General features: G+C 46.4%; 1 protein-coding gene across 1 annotated transcript in view; it reads left to right on the top strand.

Annotated features, from left to right (window-relative positions):
* Positions 1-11,846, top strand: part of LOC119978489 (glutathione S-transferase Mu 5-like) — a 31,376-nt gene extending 19,530 nt beyond the window's left edge. Inside the window, exons 6-8 of the mRNA XM_038820159.1 lie at positions 7,563-7,658; positions 10,813-10,923; positions 11,660-11,846. Of these exons, the coding sequence (XP_038676087.1) occupies positions 7,563-7,658; positions 10,813-10,923; positions 11,660-11,755 (303 nt within the window). The 3' untranslated portion in view covers positions 11,756-11,846. The remainder of the gene's footprint in view (positions 1-7,562; positions 7,659-10,812; positions 10,924-11,659) is intronic.
* Positions 11,847-14,805: the final 2,959 nt, after the last annotated feature.

Here is a 14,805-nt window from a genome sequence, read left to right as displayed (position 1 = left end):
TTTTGTCATTTGTTTATGTTAACACGCGGGCTGATGTTTGGGGGTTTGGTGGGAGGATGGAATAGTTGTTATTGATATGGGGATTGACATTGCATTCGTTACTGATTATCGTTTATTGTTGGGTGTGAATTTGGGAGAAAATGTGCAAAAGGGGGAGAATAAAAATATTTTTTTTAAAAATTGAATGATGATTGGGAAAGAGGAAGGGAGTTGGGTAAATTGAGTAGCTCTTTCAAATAAATAGCCAAATGGCTGATAATCATCCGAAAACCTCCTCGTGGTTTGAATCTTTGAATTCGTATTCCATTTTCAGATGAGAAACTGGGATTTCTATTGCTGTCAGTATTCACTACCCCATCTCTGTTCTAGATTGTTGTGATTTATAGTAATTAACTGTACTGGATTTGGGGTTGGGGGGGGGGGGGGGGGAGAAGAATTAACCTTTAGCTGCGTTTTCTGATAGTTCTGGACTACGCTGGAGTGAGCTGAAGATGAAGCAACAATTTTAAAAATAAATTTAGAGTACCCAATTATTTTTTTTTCCAATTAAGGGGTAATTTAGCGTGACCAATCCACCTAACCTGCACATCTTTGGGTTGTGGGGGTGAAACCCACGCGGACATGGAGAGAATGTGCAAACTCCAGACCGTCGGTGGCCCAGGATTCAAACCCGGGTCCTCGGCACCGCAGTCCCAGTGCTAAAGACTGCGCCACATGCCTTCCCCTTAAGCAACATTTTTAAGTTCTGGTACGATTACAGGTTATCTATAGAAAATGGAATGTATGCAACTTAAACATCTCAATGACTATTACATTTACAAAGTTCGAGCCATGTTGACTTGAGGGGTCAACAGCCAGAAAGTTGAGATCCATCAAACAATAGGAATACTTATTTAGCTCAAGAATTGGGCTGGTTTAGCTCACTCGGCTAAATCGCTGGCTTTTAAAGCAGACCAAGCAGGCCAGCAGCACGGTTCGATTCCCGTACCAGCCTCCCCGGACAGGCGCCGGAATGTGGCGACTAGGGGCTTTTCACAGTAACTTCATTGAAGCCTACTCGTGACAATAAGCGATTTTAATTTAATTTTCAATTGGAGACGAGGTGTCTCCACTGCTTGCAAAGAAATTTAGCCCCAAAGTTGTTTTGGTTTGGGACTGGCCCTGGAAAGCTATATCATCATGGAGGTGGGTGGCGCTCAACAGTTATGAAGCCAAATGGCTGCTACCACTTGGAAGTGAACGGTACAGTGGTCCAATTGAAGTTAGACACTGGTGCCAAAACCAATTTAATCAGCACGATTTAAAAAAATCTAAAAATTCAACCAATTAGAAGAAATCACAAAATATCGCTGAGAGATTATAATGGTTCAAGCGTTAAATGTTGTGATGCTTGTGATCGGAGTGTGGTCATGAAGAACACCGTTTATTTTGTCCCATTGCATATTGTATCTGAGGGCTTGGATTCATAATTAGGTGATCAGTCCTGTAAAGAATGAGGTCCAATGATTCTGAGAACACTATCAACAAATTCAGCGATATGTTCACCGGTTTTGGTACACTACTATTCACCTACAAGGTACAACCTAAAGAGGCAAAACCTGTGATACAGGCACCAGGAAGAGAACCTGCACCTCTACGGGGTAGAGGTGATCCATATCTCGCACTATTGAGTTACAGAGCGTTACCATTGTCAACCTGGTAGGCCGCCAGCAGTGATGTTCATGAATAGAAGGTTGCATGCCACACTTCCATACTTTGCAAAGATGGAGGAGAATTCAGCGGTCCTGCAGGAAATGCAAAACATTAAAGCAAACCAAAGCAGTTCTACGATAGAGTATCCAGAACTTTACCACCTCTGAGTTGATGAGGCTGTGAAAGTAAAAGATTCAGGCAATTGGTTGAGAAAAGCCATTGTACTTGAAGTAGCACCTCGTTCCTACAATGTACAGACAGAGGAAGGGTTGGGTTTAAGAATAAATCATTGCGCGTTGCTGAAAACCAGGGAAGACTTTCACAACAATGTGATGGATGATGAATCTACGTCAGAATCAATGTCGGCTGCAGTGTGAGATAGTTCAGCAGTTCTTGAGCATGAGAATGTCACGGAGAACATTGAATGTTCTGAGCAGCAAGGTCAAACTTTGGGAAGGTCAACTAGAATCAGAAGAAAATCTGATTGACTCAATTTGTAGATTTGGACTATTTGTACATAATTTGCTTGCTGTTCTTGTGTGTGTTTGTAATATATATAATTGCTAAACCATTAAAAAAAAAAAAAAAATAATAATACTGTTGGCTCGTAGGCTCATATTACATGTAAATATACTGAATTGACTACTGGAATAAGAAGAAATACAGTACATTTTGCAGAGAAGGAACATACCGGTAAAAAGCTACAGATGTCCACTTTTAACATTCTGGAAATTTTGAAAATAACTAAAACTCTCTCAAAAATGATAAGAGTGCAGTAGGGATGATTAATCACTCGCAGTCCCAATTAATTGTATATTAAGTGACAACAGCATGTTGCCCAACTCCCACTATCTTATCTGCCATAAGTTGGTAAGCTTGAGCGCATACTAAAGCTCTGCAACCCCTCGTCTAACTTGCACCAAACCCCATTATCCTTGTGCTCATTGCATTTTGTTGGTTCCCAGTTAGACAACTTTAAGAAAAAAATGACTGTTTTGAAATCTCTCCTCATCCTTCCCCTTAGTTTGTACATTTCATAAAATATAGGAGCAGAATTAGGCCATTTGGCCCATCGGGTCTGCTCTCCCATTCAGTCTTGACTGATCTCATCCTGGCCTCAACTTCGCCGTCCTGCCCGTTCTCCTTAACCCTTCAGCCCAATACCAGTTGAAAATTTGTCTCTCTCCTCCTCAAACTTACTCGTTGTCCAAACATCCATCGCACTCTGGGGGAGTGAATACAGAGTCACAACCCTTTGGGAAAAGTATCTTCTCATCTTCGTTTTAACTTCGCTACGCCTTATCCTGAGACTATCGCCTCTCGTTCTAGAATGCCCCACAAGAGGAAGCATCCGTTCCACATTTACTTTATCCATACCTTTTATTATCTTGTATTCCTCAATTTGGTCTCCCCTCATTCTTCTAAACTCTAGACAGTATAATCCTAAACTGGGTCCAATCTCTCCTCATACGACAAACCCCTCATCTCTGGAGTCAATGTAGCGAACCTCCTCTGAACTGCCTGATATCTTTCCTCAAATAAGGGGACCAAAACCGTGCACAATACCCCAGGTGTGGTCTCACCAATGCCTTGTATAGTTGCAACAACCCTTCCTTATCACTATACTCAATTCCTTTAGCTATAAATTCCATCATTCCATTCGCTTTCTTTATTATTATTGTTTGCCAAACCCCCTCCAGCCTGCCAACCCGATTGCAATCCCTGCTCTGCTCCAATTCTGAGCCCTTGCACATCCCGGAGTTTCATTGCCCTGCTGTAGGGCTGCACCTTCAGCTGTCTAACCACCCAGCTCTGGAAATTCCACCCCAAACCTCTTCATTTCCCCCTTTTTCAAATCTTTTAGAGTGCCCAATTATTTTTTTTCCAATTAAGGGGCAATTTAGCGTGGCCAATCCACCTACCCTGCACATCTTTGGGCTGTGGGGGTGAGACCCATACAGACACTGGGAGAATGTACAAACTCCATACGGACAGTGACCCAGAGCCGGGATCGAACCCGGGTCCTCGGTGTCGTGAGGCAGCAGTGCTAACCGCTGTGACACCCCTTTTCCCTTTTCGAACCTACCTCTGACCAATCATTTGGTCACTTATGCTCCTGTTTCCAGATTTTGCTCGATGTTGAGATTTGTTTGACAGCATTTGTTAGTTGCACTTTGGGAAGGTTTACATCGTTTTAAATATGTGTTTGAATATGAATAGGTGAAACTGGAATGGTAACACATGCTATTGCCAATCTCACCACATGATGGCGGTGTTGGCCACAGCTGCAGAGGTGGTGATGTATCTTTGAAGCAGAAAATGCTGGAATGGTCAGCAGGTTTGGCAGCATCAGTGCAGAGAGAGGGAGAGAGAAACTGTTCATTTTCCGGTAATCGTTCATCAGCTGGTCATCTAATGCTGCAGTATCACCATGTAAAAATATGATCATTTCTTTCAGTTAACTGTGAACCCCCACAGGAGACTCACTTAACATTTAAAACTTTGCAGTCACGCATCTTGTGATCGCCCCTCAGATGTTATGCACGAAGAATAAAAGTGTAGGAGAGACGGCAGCAACCCCCGAGACTGGATCCACTCTTGTTGCGCTGCACGAACTTTCCCACTGGTCTTGCAAGTTAGACGTTTCTCTTCATCGAGGGGCTGGTTTAGCTCACAAGGCTAAATCGCTGGCTTATAAAGCAGACCAAGCAGGCCAGCAGCACGGTTCGATTCCCGTACCAGCCTCCCTGGACAGGCGCCGGAATGTGGCGACTAGGGGCTTTTCACAGTAACTTCATTGAAGCCTACTCGTGACAATAAGCGATTTTCATTTCATTCATAGCCGTACATTTACACAGGGAATAATGCATTGGTTACATTGTAGATGTTCATCCCATCCACTGACTTGCTGTGAGCTTTGCAATTGAGATTCAGTACTAATTGAAACAACTCCAGTTTTGTGTTAGGTTAATTGGGGGGGGGGGGGGGGGGGGGGGGGGGGGGGGTGGAGGACGGACGTATAAAGAAATTGTTCAGATATCCGTGAATCTGAAACTGCAGTGTAACACATCTCCCTCCTCTATCTAACTCCACGATGACCAGTGTGTAATAGTCAAACGACTACATCTATTTTTTAAAATAAATGTCGTCTCTTTTAGTTAGCTGAGGGAATTAAGCCCATTAAGCTTTATTTCCACAGCTTCATAATTATAAACCTGGCGAAGATTAGTGTAAATGCACAGAATCCCCCTGCCCCCCCCCCTTATTCCTATTTACAGTAAGCAATGTGTTATCTGGAACTCTACTAACCAGAATGTACGACTAATCAGAATTCCTGATGACCCCCCCGCCCCCAATATGAATCATCACTTTACCAGCCAGAAGTAATGACAAAGGCATCTTGGAGCCTGCACCTGTAAATTGTATTTTATGTTGTAGCTTTTGGCGTACTGTTGAAGATCAGAAGTAGAAAGAATCCTGGGCGGGATTCTCCGACCCCCCCCCCCCCCCCCCCCCCCCCCCCGCCGGGCCGGAGAATCGGCAGGAGGCGCCGTGAATCCCACCCAGCGCACCGACGCCAGATTCTCCGGCGCCGGTTTTTCGGCGGGGGGCGGGAATTGCGCTGCACTGGCCCCCCCCCCCCCCCGGGCGATTCTCCGGCCCGCGATGGGCCGAGTAGACCCCCGTTTTCGGCCAGTCCCGCCGGTGTAAATCTGACAAGGCCCCTACCGGCGGGACCTGGCTCTGCGGGTGGCCTGCGGAGTCCTCGGGGGGAGGGGGGGGGGGGGGAGAAAGAGGCTCTGGCCACGGGCCGGGTTGGGAAGGGGTGGGCGCCCACGGTGGCCTGGCCTGTGATCGGGGCCCACCGATCCACGGACGGGTCTGTGCCGTGGGGGGGCACACTTTCCCTCCGTGACGGCTGGTGTAACAGTCCTCCATGGCCGGAGCGGAGAAGAACCCCCCCCCCCCCCCCCCCCCCCCGTGCATGCGCTGGGCTGACGCCAGTACACGCTGGTGCTCCCGCGCGTGTGCCACCCCTCGCCGGCCGGCAGAGGCCCTTCGGTGCCGGTTAGCGCGCCGCCAATCCCGCCAGCGCCTGCCTAGCCCCTGAAGATGTGGAGGATTCCGCCTGATGACTGAGTGGTTCACGCCACTCCTCGGTGCCGGTACGGCCCACCCCACCGGGTAGCGGAGAATCCCAGCCCCTGTTCTTCCCTTCCTGAGTACTTGCATATTGGTTCATGTTGCAAGCATTATGCTGTATTCTATCGGTAACACACTGGTCCAGATTCTCTGGCCTTCCCGCGGCTTGTTTCTCGATGGTGGGAGGAGGCCCGGCGTTGGGGTCTTCTCGTCCTGCCGCTGACAACGGGATTCCCCATTGAATCCACCCCACGCCGCTGGGAAACCCAAAGCGTGGGAGCGTCGTCGGCAGGACAGGAAAATCCAGCCAGAGTGATCAGCTCAGTGCAAAGCAATGGGGTAAATGAGCTGTTTAGAATCGATAGGCGGCTGCACCAGTTAAACAACAGGCTGAACACTGATCTGTGGAAGAAACTTTGTCGTCTGTTGAATCCATGAGAATGAGGAGCGGGCCCTTCGGCCCCTCAAACCTGCTTTCCCATTGTGGCCCCAACTCCACTTTCCTGTCTGTCCCTTGTCGATCAAAAATCAATCTTGTCGGCCAAGAATGTGATAAAATAGGGGCATTTTGAGAATTTTTGTTCATTTTTGAGGGAAAAACGCAGACTGGACTTTTTAGGAAAAGCGAAGGATTAAATTCCACTCGTGAAGCAAATTTGGTGAGGTGGAATTGCAACACAAACTTTTAAAAAATAAATTTAGAGTACCCAATTAATTTTTTTTTCCCGATTTAAGGGGCAATTTAGCGTGGCCAATCTACCTAGCCTGCACATCTTTCAGCTGTGGGGACGAAACCCACGCAGACACAGGCAGAATGTGCAAACTCCACACGGGCAGTGACCCAGAGCCGGGATTCAAACCTGGGGCCTCGGCGCCGTGAGGCAGCAGGGGCTGTTTAGCACAGGGCTCAATCGCTGGCTTTGAAAGCAGACCCAGGCAGGCCAGCAGCACGGTTCGATTCCCGCAACAGCCTCCCCGAACAGGCACCGGAATGTGGCGACTAGGGGCTTTTCACAGTAACTTCATTTGAAGCCTACTTGTGACGATAAGCGATTTTCATTTCATATCCCACTGCGCCACCGTGCTTGCCCTGTGACACAAACTGAATGGGGGAGATCAAGGCAGCCACTCTTACAGCTGACCGCGTGGTGAAATAGAGTTCCCTATAAGTGGACGGTGTTGCTCAGGTCTAGCATTAATGGAGCCTAATCTGGTGTTCCCAAACGGGATCTAAATTAAAATGTCCTTGCGTCTGGCGCTGCTTTGTGAATGTGTCCGAGGCGATTTGCTCCGCCGTGTTTGGTAATGAAAAGGAACACCTCGCCTGTTAGATGCTGCCGTATTTGAGTTGTGCGATGGTGCGGATTAATTTGCAGTAATCAATTAAATGCTTCACGAGTTGCAATCTCTGCTGGCGTGATTTTTTTAAAAATGAAACCGATAACGCCTCGGGTGCTGACTGTGCAAAAATCGATTTTTTGAAACAGTAAAAAAAAACCCCGCCTCCTGACCTTTTAACACAATCGCCAAGAATTGCTGATTCCAGGAAAACGAATTTCACTCCGTTTAGACTTTTATGGCTTCGTCTGACCTTTTCTACGAGGCGATTCCTAAAAACGTGCAGGATTATAAATGCTTAAAAGATGTTGCGCAAGTTAATTGTTCGGGGTATAAACTCGTAATTGGGATTTGAGAATGTAACCGTTTGTTACCTGGCTTTGTTGCAGGAAAATCTGAAGGGGGAATATCTGAAAGGCTTACCGAACCTGTTGAAGCAGTTCTCCGACTTTCTGGGGAAGAAACCTTGGTTTGCAGGCGACAAGGTAAGTTTGCTTCCCGACGGAAGTTGCACCAACTCTGTTGGGACCAGCTCTTTTTTTTTTTTTTTTGGGCTTGTCATTTAATCTGGTTGGTATGTTGATCAGGAATGATGAAGCTCCGCTTGACGCGACTTGGTGCACTGCAACCTCTCCAATCTGGAAATCTATTGTTCGGGGGATAACACCAATTATCCAGTAATATTTTTGAGCAGTTCCCAGGTTTTTCCGGTGTGGTTATGGGCATAATCTTATTACAGTACTTTGGGAGCAGGCAGTATTTGGATCTGTAAAACCACGTTCATTACAGCTTTGTAACGCTTTATAACCGTTTTACGTTTCAGCTGAATATTTACATCTACGATGCGGTTAGGCATTCTAATGTCATTCTATAATCCAGAAAATTCTGAAATCCAGAAATGACTTGGTCCTAAGCATTCCGGCCTAGTGAGGTGATGGTGCAGTACCTTTAAAGGCCGCCACCTCTCCATTTGCAACATGCTGCTGAAACCAATTCAATTCATGTCTTGCGGCCTGGGTTCCAGGTTTAAAAATACGCAAGGGTTTGGTGCAGCTCGGTTTGAAACCCCATCTGCACACAGACTTCTTCAAACCGTGCCACCTTTTACTTATTGCACCCCCCTCTCCTTGTCCATTTTGTCTCTGGGCTTCACCGCTCTTCAGTAATCCCCTGCGTTCTTTGCTTGCTGTTACGTTAATTGAGTGTTTGCAGTGGACAGTTAGTGGGGATTCTCTTGTGCTCCTGTGTGTAGGAGCAATCTGAAACAGTGGTTGGGTTTTGAGGTGTATGTTTATAATGTGCGTTTCATGAGATAAAAAGCTTGCAAGTGTGTAACGGTTAGATTCCAGTTCTGTTCTTCACCACCTCACCATGTGAAATTTAACAGTTTCTTGACACATGGGCTAATTGGGTAGCTCACGGTATTTGACTCGAGGTTTGTTTCAAACACGAGCTTTCGGAGCACTGCTCCTTCCTCAGGTGAAAATGTGACGTGTGACAGTCACCTGAGGAAGGAGCTGCGCTCCGAAAGCTCGTGTTTGAAACAAACCTGTTGGACTTTAACCTGGTGTTGTAAGGCTTCTTACTGTGCTCACCCCAGTCCAACGCCGGCATCTCCACATCATGGTATTTGACTCGGTAGCTGTGCTATAGAATGGAGGGTTGTTATGAGCTTGTTTTCTGTCCCCTCCTCCTCCACTTACACAATTCATTTGTAGTCCGTGCATTTCCTAAGGTAGGTGATAATAACGTTGCTGCAATGCCGGTGGCCACCCTCGTGAAGTGAGGAGTTTGTTTGCACTTCACCGATGCACCAACACTCCACATGTTCCCTGGCTGTTTGAATTTGCAGATCGGGCAGGCCGCTCTTTCGTTTAGCTGGCGCAAGGAGACAAATCTTCTTTGTGCTGCTTTGAGGAACCTGTGTGCCACCTGGATTCCAGTTAGCAGCTTAAGGTGACCCTCTGAGGCCCTGGGACGTTTGACAAAAATAGATCCGATGACCTACAGATCTTTGACTGGACTTTGCTCTCTTTCTCTCTGTCTGATTTGCTGAGGAGTCGGTCTAACATGTTACCAAGAGGGCTTGAATGTTGCGGCTTGCATTTTAAGCTGGATCTTGCCTGGGTCACGGTGGATTTGCAGAAAGTGGGAGTACAGCCAGGTGGGATACAATGCAGCACGATCCACCACAAGTCAGTTTACATCAGTGGGAGCCTGTGTGTGTTGATTCCAATATGAAAACGGCGAGTTCTCTCCCAATTCCCAAATGTGGCACAGCAGTTGTCTTTTCACTAGGTTTAGAATATAACTGGAACAAAGAGGCCGGCCTATTTCCTACTCTCAATGGATAAATCTTGGTTTGCGAGTCCTCCTTCCCTGGAAACGATTGCAGGCTTCAAAGCTTGAATCAGCGATGGACAACCTGGACCAGTGAGGGGGCCGTGTGAGTGACCCTCCTTCAGCTTAGTGGGCCACAAGATTCAAATCAGTCTTGTTCACTAACTGCGGCCCCATGAATAATGTTAAATCCGTTTAGTACACGCCGAATATTTCATGAGCTACAGAAAATGCTTAATCATTTACCTACGAATAGAACTGTCATCAACTTCAAATAGTATAAAAAGGAAATATTTACGCTTTGGATGCCGAGGGAGTGCACGACTCTCAGTCAATGTTATGATGTGGAGATGCCGGCGTTGGACTGGGGTGGGCACAGTCAGAAGTCTTACAACACCAGATTAAAGTCCAACAGGTTTGTTTGGAATCGCTAGCTTTCGGAGCGCAGCTCCTTCATCTGGCGACTCACCTGATGAAGGAGCTACATTCCGAAAGCTAGTGATTCCAAACTAAAGTGTTGGACTTTGACCTGGTGTTGTAAGACTTCTTACTGCAGTTAAATGTTTTGAGCGATCAGCTCGCTCCTCACTTCACCCGACCTCGCTTTACGTGTGCATCAGTTCAGTCATACCGGCAGGAAAAAAAAACACATGCGGACGCAAATCAGCGGAATGTGGCAACGGTCTTGTGGGACGCACTCGGAACCCAGGTGGACTGCACGTGGCCCTCCCCCCGGTCGTCGGTGACCCACCACTGGCTCGAATGGTCAAAAGAACTCCCTGCCTAATGGGAGTACCGTCCTCACCTGGGCTGCAGCAGTCCCAGAAGTCGGCTCACCCAAATCAGCGTCCCGTGCGCAATTAGAGATGGGTAACAGATGCTGGCCGCCGTGAATGAAATGAGACAAAATTTAAACATGCAGTTTTGGATAAGGAAACAACCATAGGGTACAATAGTGTCTTTTAAGGGGCATCTTGACAAATACATGAATAGGATGGGAATAGAGGGTTATGGATCCTGGAAGTGTAGAAGATTTTAGTTTAGATGGGCAGCATGGTCAGCACAGGCTTGGTGGGCCGAAGGGCCTGTTCCTGTGCTGTACTTTTCTTTGTTCTTTGTAAGCTTTCTGGGATTCTGCAGTGTTGAGTACCTGATGAGTTGAGGATGTGAGTTTATTTTGGGTAATTTAAGGACTCCATCCACCAGATTTAATTCCAAATCTCAAACTAGTCTTCGTAGTGAACAGATTTTAAAATTATTTTTATTTTTTTTTAAACCTCTTCCCCACCTCCCCGCCAGATCACGTTTGTAGATTTTCTAATGTACGAACTCTTTGACGAGCATCGCGTGTTGGAACCCAAGTGTCTGGATGAGTTTAAGAACCTGAAGGATTTTGTCCAGCATTTTGAGGTAAGAAATGTTATTTTTGAAGCAAGTATCAGTGAAAGGCTTGAATAATATGTGATTGAAATTCCGTGAATTGAGCTTAATATCCAGCAGGATGATCAGAATTGAATCATCTAACTGGGCAGAACTGGCTGACTGAACTCTGAACGTAACCACGTAGCTTTTCGTCAGGTGTAAAAATATTTTCTTGTTAATAAACATTTTACCCTTTTTGTGTTAGTAAGCAGACTCCTGTAAATGTGTCAATTAGCATTTCTCCATGGTTTCTTCGATTTTGTTTTTGTTGATATTTCAAGCCAGGCTTCACTCTGGGATTTTTGCAGCTAAAGATTTCTTTCTTGTAGCTTTCTGCATTTTAATCTTGCGGTTTTAAGTACAGAATGAAATAGTGGCAACAATGAGCGGATTATTGATCTGTGATAAACTGGGGCATTAATGCAAGGTGAATTTTATGCAATGTACTGTGAGTCCTAGAAGAGTTCCTAGTCTTCAAGAGGAAAAGTCTACTCGAGGAAGGAGATGGAGTTAGATTTGAGGGTTGCGCTGATTTTCTGGAACAGAGTTCTTGTCTGTGGATGTTGCTGAGTGCCAGGAAGCTATTTTTTCCCCTCCAAAAAATAAAGGAACAAACTACTTGGCTCATTCTTAGTTTCTACCTTTGCGCTTTTAATTTTGCAATTTTTAATCTGTAGCGATTGTGCTCTAAAATGAATGTGTCCTTTTTATTTTATTTTTGCAGGCTCTAGAGAAGATCGCAGCATACTTGAAATCTGACCGCTTTATAAAGGGCCCATTCAACAATAAGATGGCCAAATGGGGCAACAAGAAACCATGAAGGAATTTGACATCCCTCAGGCTTCTCAAACATGATGTACAAAAGTTTTTGGCAAACTTTAATAAAGTTGAAATGAATTGTTAAAATATTGCATAGCCAGTCTTTGGTATTGTTTTCATGCTTGTGAATGGGATCCTTTGTGTGTAGTTCGTGGGGAAGTGATCTGCACAAATTATTATTGACACTTGTGTGGTTAACCTAATTTGCCATGGGAAGGAGCACAGTAGGAGATTCTAATGGGTGGAGAATGGTTCCACACTATGAATGCCATCCACTGGCTGATTATCAGGGTGACTTTGTACCCTTCTGAAACTTGTACTGTACACTGGGAGGCAAAGTCCAGGAGATTGATCAGTAACGTATTTCCACTCTTTAGATTAGTTTTCCAGCTTAACAGTAAAACGCCTCTCGTCTGGGTTGAAAACTTGTACATTACATTCATCTGATTTTGTTACTGCCCTGGTAATTCCATCCTTAACATTTACATGTTATAAGGTTACAATAGTCCACTTTCTTAAAATTTAATTTTGATGGAGTTATCACTCTTCACTTGCCCAATAGATGGTAGTATTGTGCAAGATTCCGGTTATACTGTTTACAGTGTGTCTATGTATAAACTCCTTGTACAGGAATGAACATTTTCCCCTTGTATGTTCACAAAAACTGATTCAAGAAGTTCAATCATTACGGAATCAAATAGTTCCCCCCCCCCCCCCCCCCCCCCCCCGGCCCCACCACCCAATCCATTTGGAAATCTGCCATCTCTATTTGGTCTGGCCTACAAGTGACTCCAGGCCCAAATCAAAGTGTTTGACTCTTTAACCGCTCTGAAATGGCCCAGCAGGTTCAACGGTTGTATTCGCGAAGGCAGTTCACCACCACCTTCCCTCTGGTAATGGTGGATGTGAAATGGTCAGGGCCACATAGTGTGGACGATCATGACCGAAACACTGGGGAAGAGTTCTTCCAAGGGGCAGATTGAGGAGAAGGTGGAGCTGGAAGGAGGTTGTGGGACAGGGGTGCTGAGGGATACAGGAAAGTGGTCAGATGATATTGTGTTTGAGAACTTGCTAGACAGAAGCCAGGAGAGATGGCAAGGTTGGAAGGAATGCATATGGATAGAGAGATTTATATTGGAACACCTAAAACAAATTTCTCATTGTGGTTGCATCATTTGTGCTGGGGAGAGATTCAGAGGTCAAGGGAGAGATTCAGAGGTCAAGGGAGAGATTCAGAGGTCAAGGGAGAGATTCAGAGGTCAAGGGAGGGCATTCAGGGTAAAGTGGGTTCAGACAGAAATTGATATCAAGGAGGGAGAGTCTGCACAGAGAGCTTCCTGATCAGTCAGATCAATAATAGCCACCACCTTTGCGATGGGTATTCCACCTGACGTTTGAGATAGGTAACCAATAGATCCTGCTCCAATCCTCTCAGGATCTGCCTCCATGGCACTGCCCAGTTTGATGCTATCCCTATACGTCCCAAGGAAAATAACACAGCTCGTACAATGGTTTTGCTTTCTCTACATTGCTTTCATTAAAATAAATTTAGAGTACCCAATTATTTATTTTCCAAAAAAGGGTAATTTAGCAATGCCAATCCACTACACATCTTTGGGATGGGGGGGGGGGGGGGGATGTGCAAACTTCACACGGACATTGCCCACAAGGGCGGCCATTGAACCCTCAGGTCCTCGGTGAGGAAGCAGTGCTAACCACTGTGCCACCCCTGCTCGACATTCATAGAATTTACAGTGCAGAAGGAGGCCATTCGGTCCATCAGGTCTGCACCGGCCCTTGGAAAGAGCGCCCTTCCCAAGTCCACACCTCCACCCTATCCCTGTAACCCCACCCAACTTTTTTGGACACTAAGGGCAGTTTAGCGTGGCCGATCCACCTAACCTGCACATCTTTGGACTGAGGAACCTGGAGCTCCCGGAGGAAACCCACGGGGAGAACGGGCAGACTCCACACAGACAGTGACCCAAAGCCGGGAATCAAACCTGGGACCCTGGAGCTGTGAAGCAACAGTGCTAACCACTGTGCTGCCACATTTCTAAGCTTTCTTTTCAGCTCCTACACCTCTACTCCACTCCATTCCTTTCGCTAGTTGCTTGTACATGCTGGACCTAATAATTGGTAACCATAGCCTCCGATTCAACCTGGATCTTAAAACATTTACTCAGCACTTACTCAGCATTTAACAATTCTGTTCATGTCAGCCCCAGTTTGGCCTCATGAAAGCTGTCATAAGGAGGAGACCATAGGATATGTTTCTCATCCCCATTCTCCTGCCTTTTCCCCATAACCCCAATCCCTTATTAATCAAGAACCTATCTATCTGTGTCTTAAAGACACTCAGTGAGTTGGCCTCCACAGCCTTCTGCGGCAAAGAGTTCCACAGATTCACCTCCCTCTGGCTGAAGAAATTCCTCCTCATCTCTGTTTAAAGGATTGTCCCTTCAGTCTGAGGCTGTGCCCTCGAGGTCTAATCACTTGTACTAGTGGAAACATCTCCACGTTCACTCTATCCAGGTCTCTCTGTATTGTGTAAGTTTCAATTAGATCACCCCCCCCCACATCCTTCTGAATTCCATTGAGTACTGACCCAGAGATCTCAAACGCTCCTCGTATGACAAGCCCTCCATTCCTGGGAACATTCTTGTGAACCTCCTCTGGACCCCTCCAAGGCCAGCACATCCTTCCTTAGATACAGGGTGGAGAAGCTGACCTCCACCCCAACAGGACCTACCTACGAGCAATCAGTGAGGCAAAGGCTACAACGCCAGCCCCTGCCTGCAACTCGAGACGGTCCGACACCCCGAATATGGCTTCCAGTTGACCGGGCTCCAGATCCACGTGTAAAACCCCCGATATTTTGCTAAATACCTCCTGCCAAAACCTGTGAAGATGGTTTGCGGGTCCCCTCCCAGGTCGCCCTTCGACGTCCTCCACCCTCTCAAACAGCCGGCTCACCTGTGACTTTGTGAGGTGTGCCCTGCACACTACCTGCAACTGTATCAGGGGGCTGGTTTAGCACAGGGGGCTAAA

Source organism: Scyliorhinus canicula, chromosome 15, assembly GCF_902713615.1.
Source record: "Scyliorhinus canicula chromosome 15, sScyCan1.1, whole genome shotgun sequence".
NCBI lineage: Eukaryota > Metazoa > Chordata > Chondrichthyes > Carcharhiniformes > Scyliorhinidae > Scyliorhinus > Scyliorhinus canicula.
The sequence above is the reverse complement of the archived record's forward strand: the minus strand, read 5'-3'. Positions and strand labels throughout refer to the sequence as shown.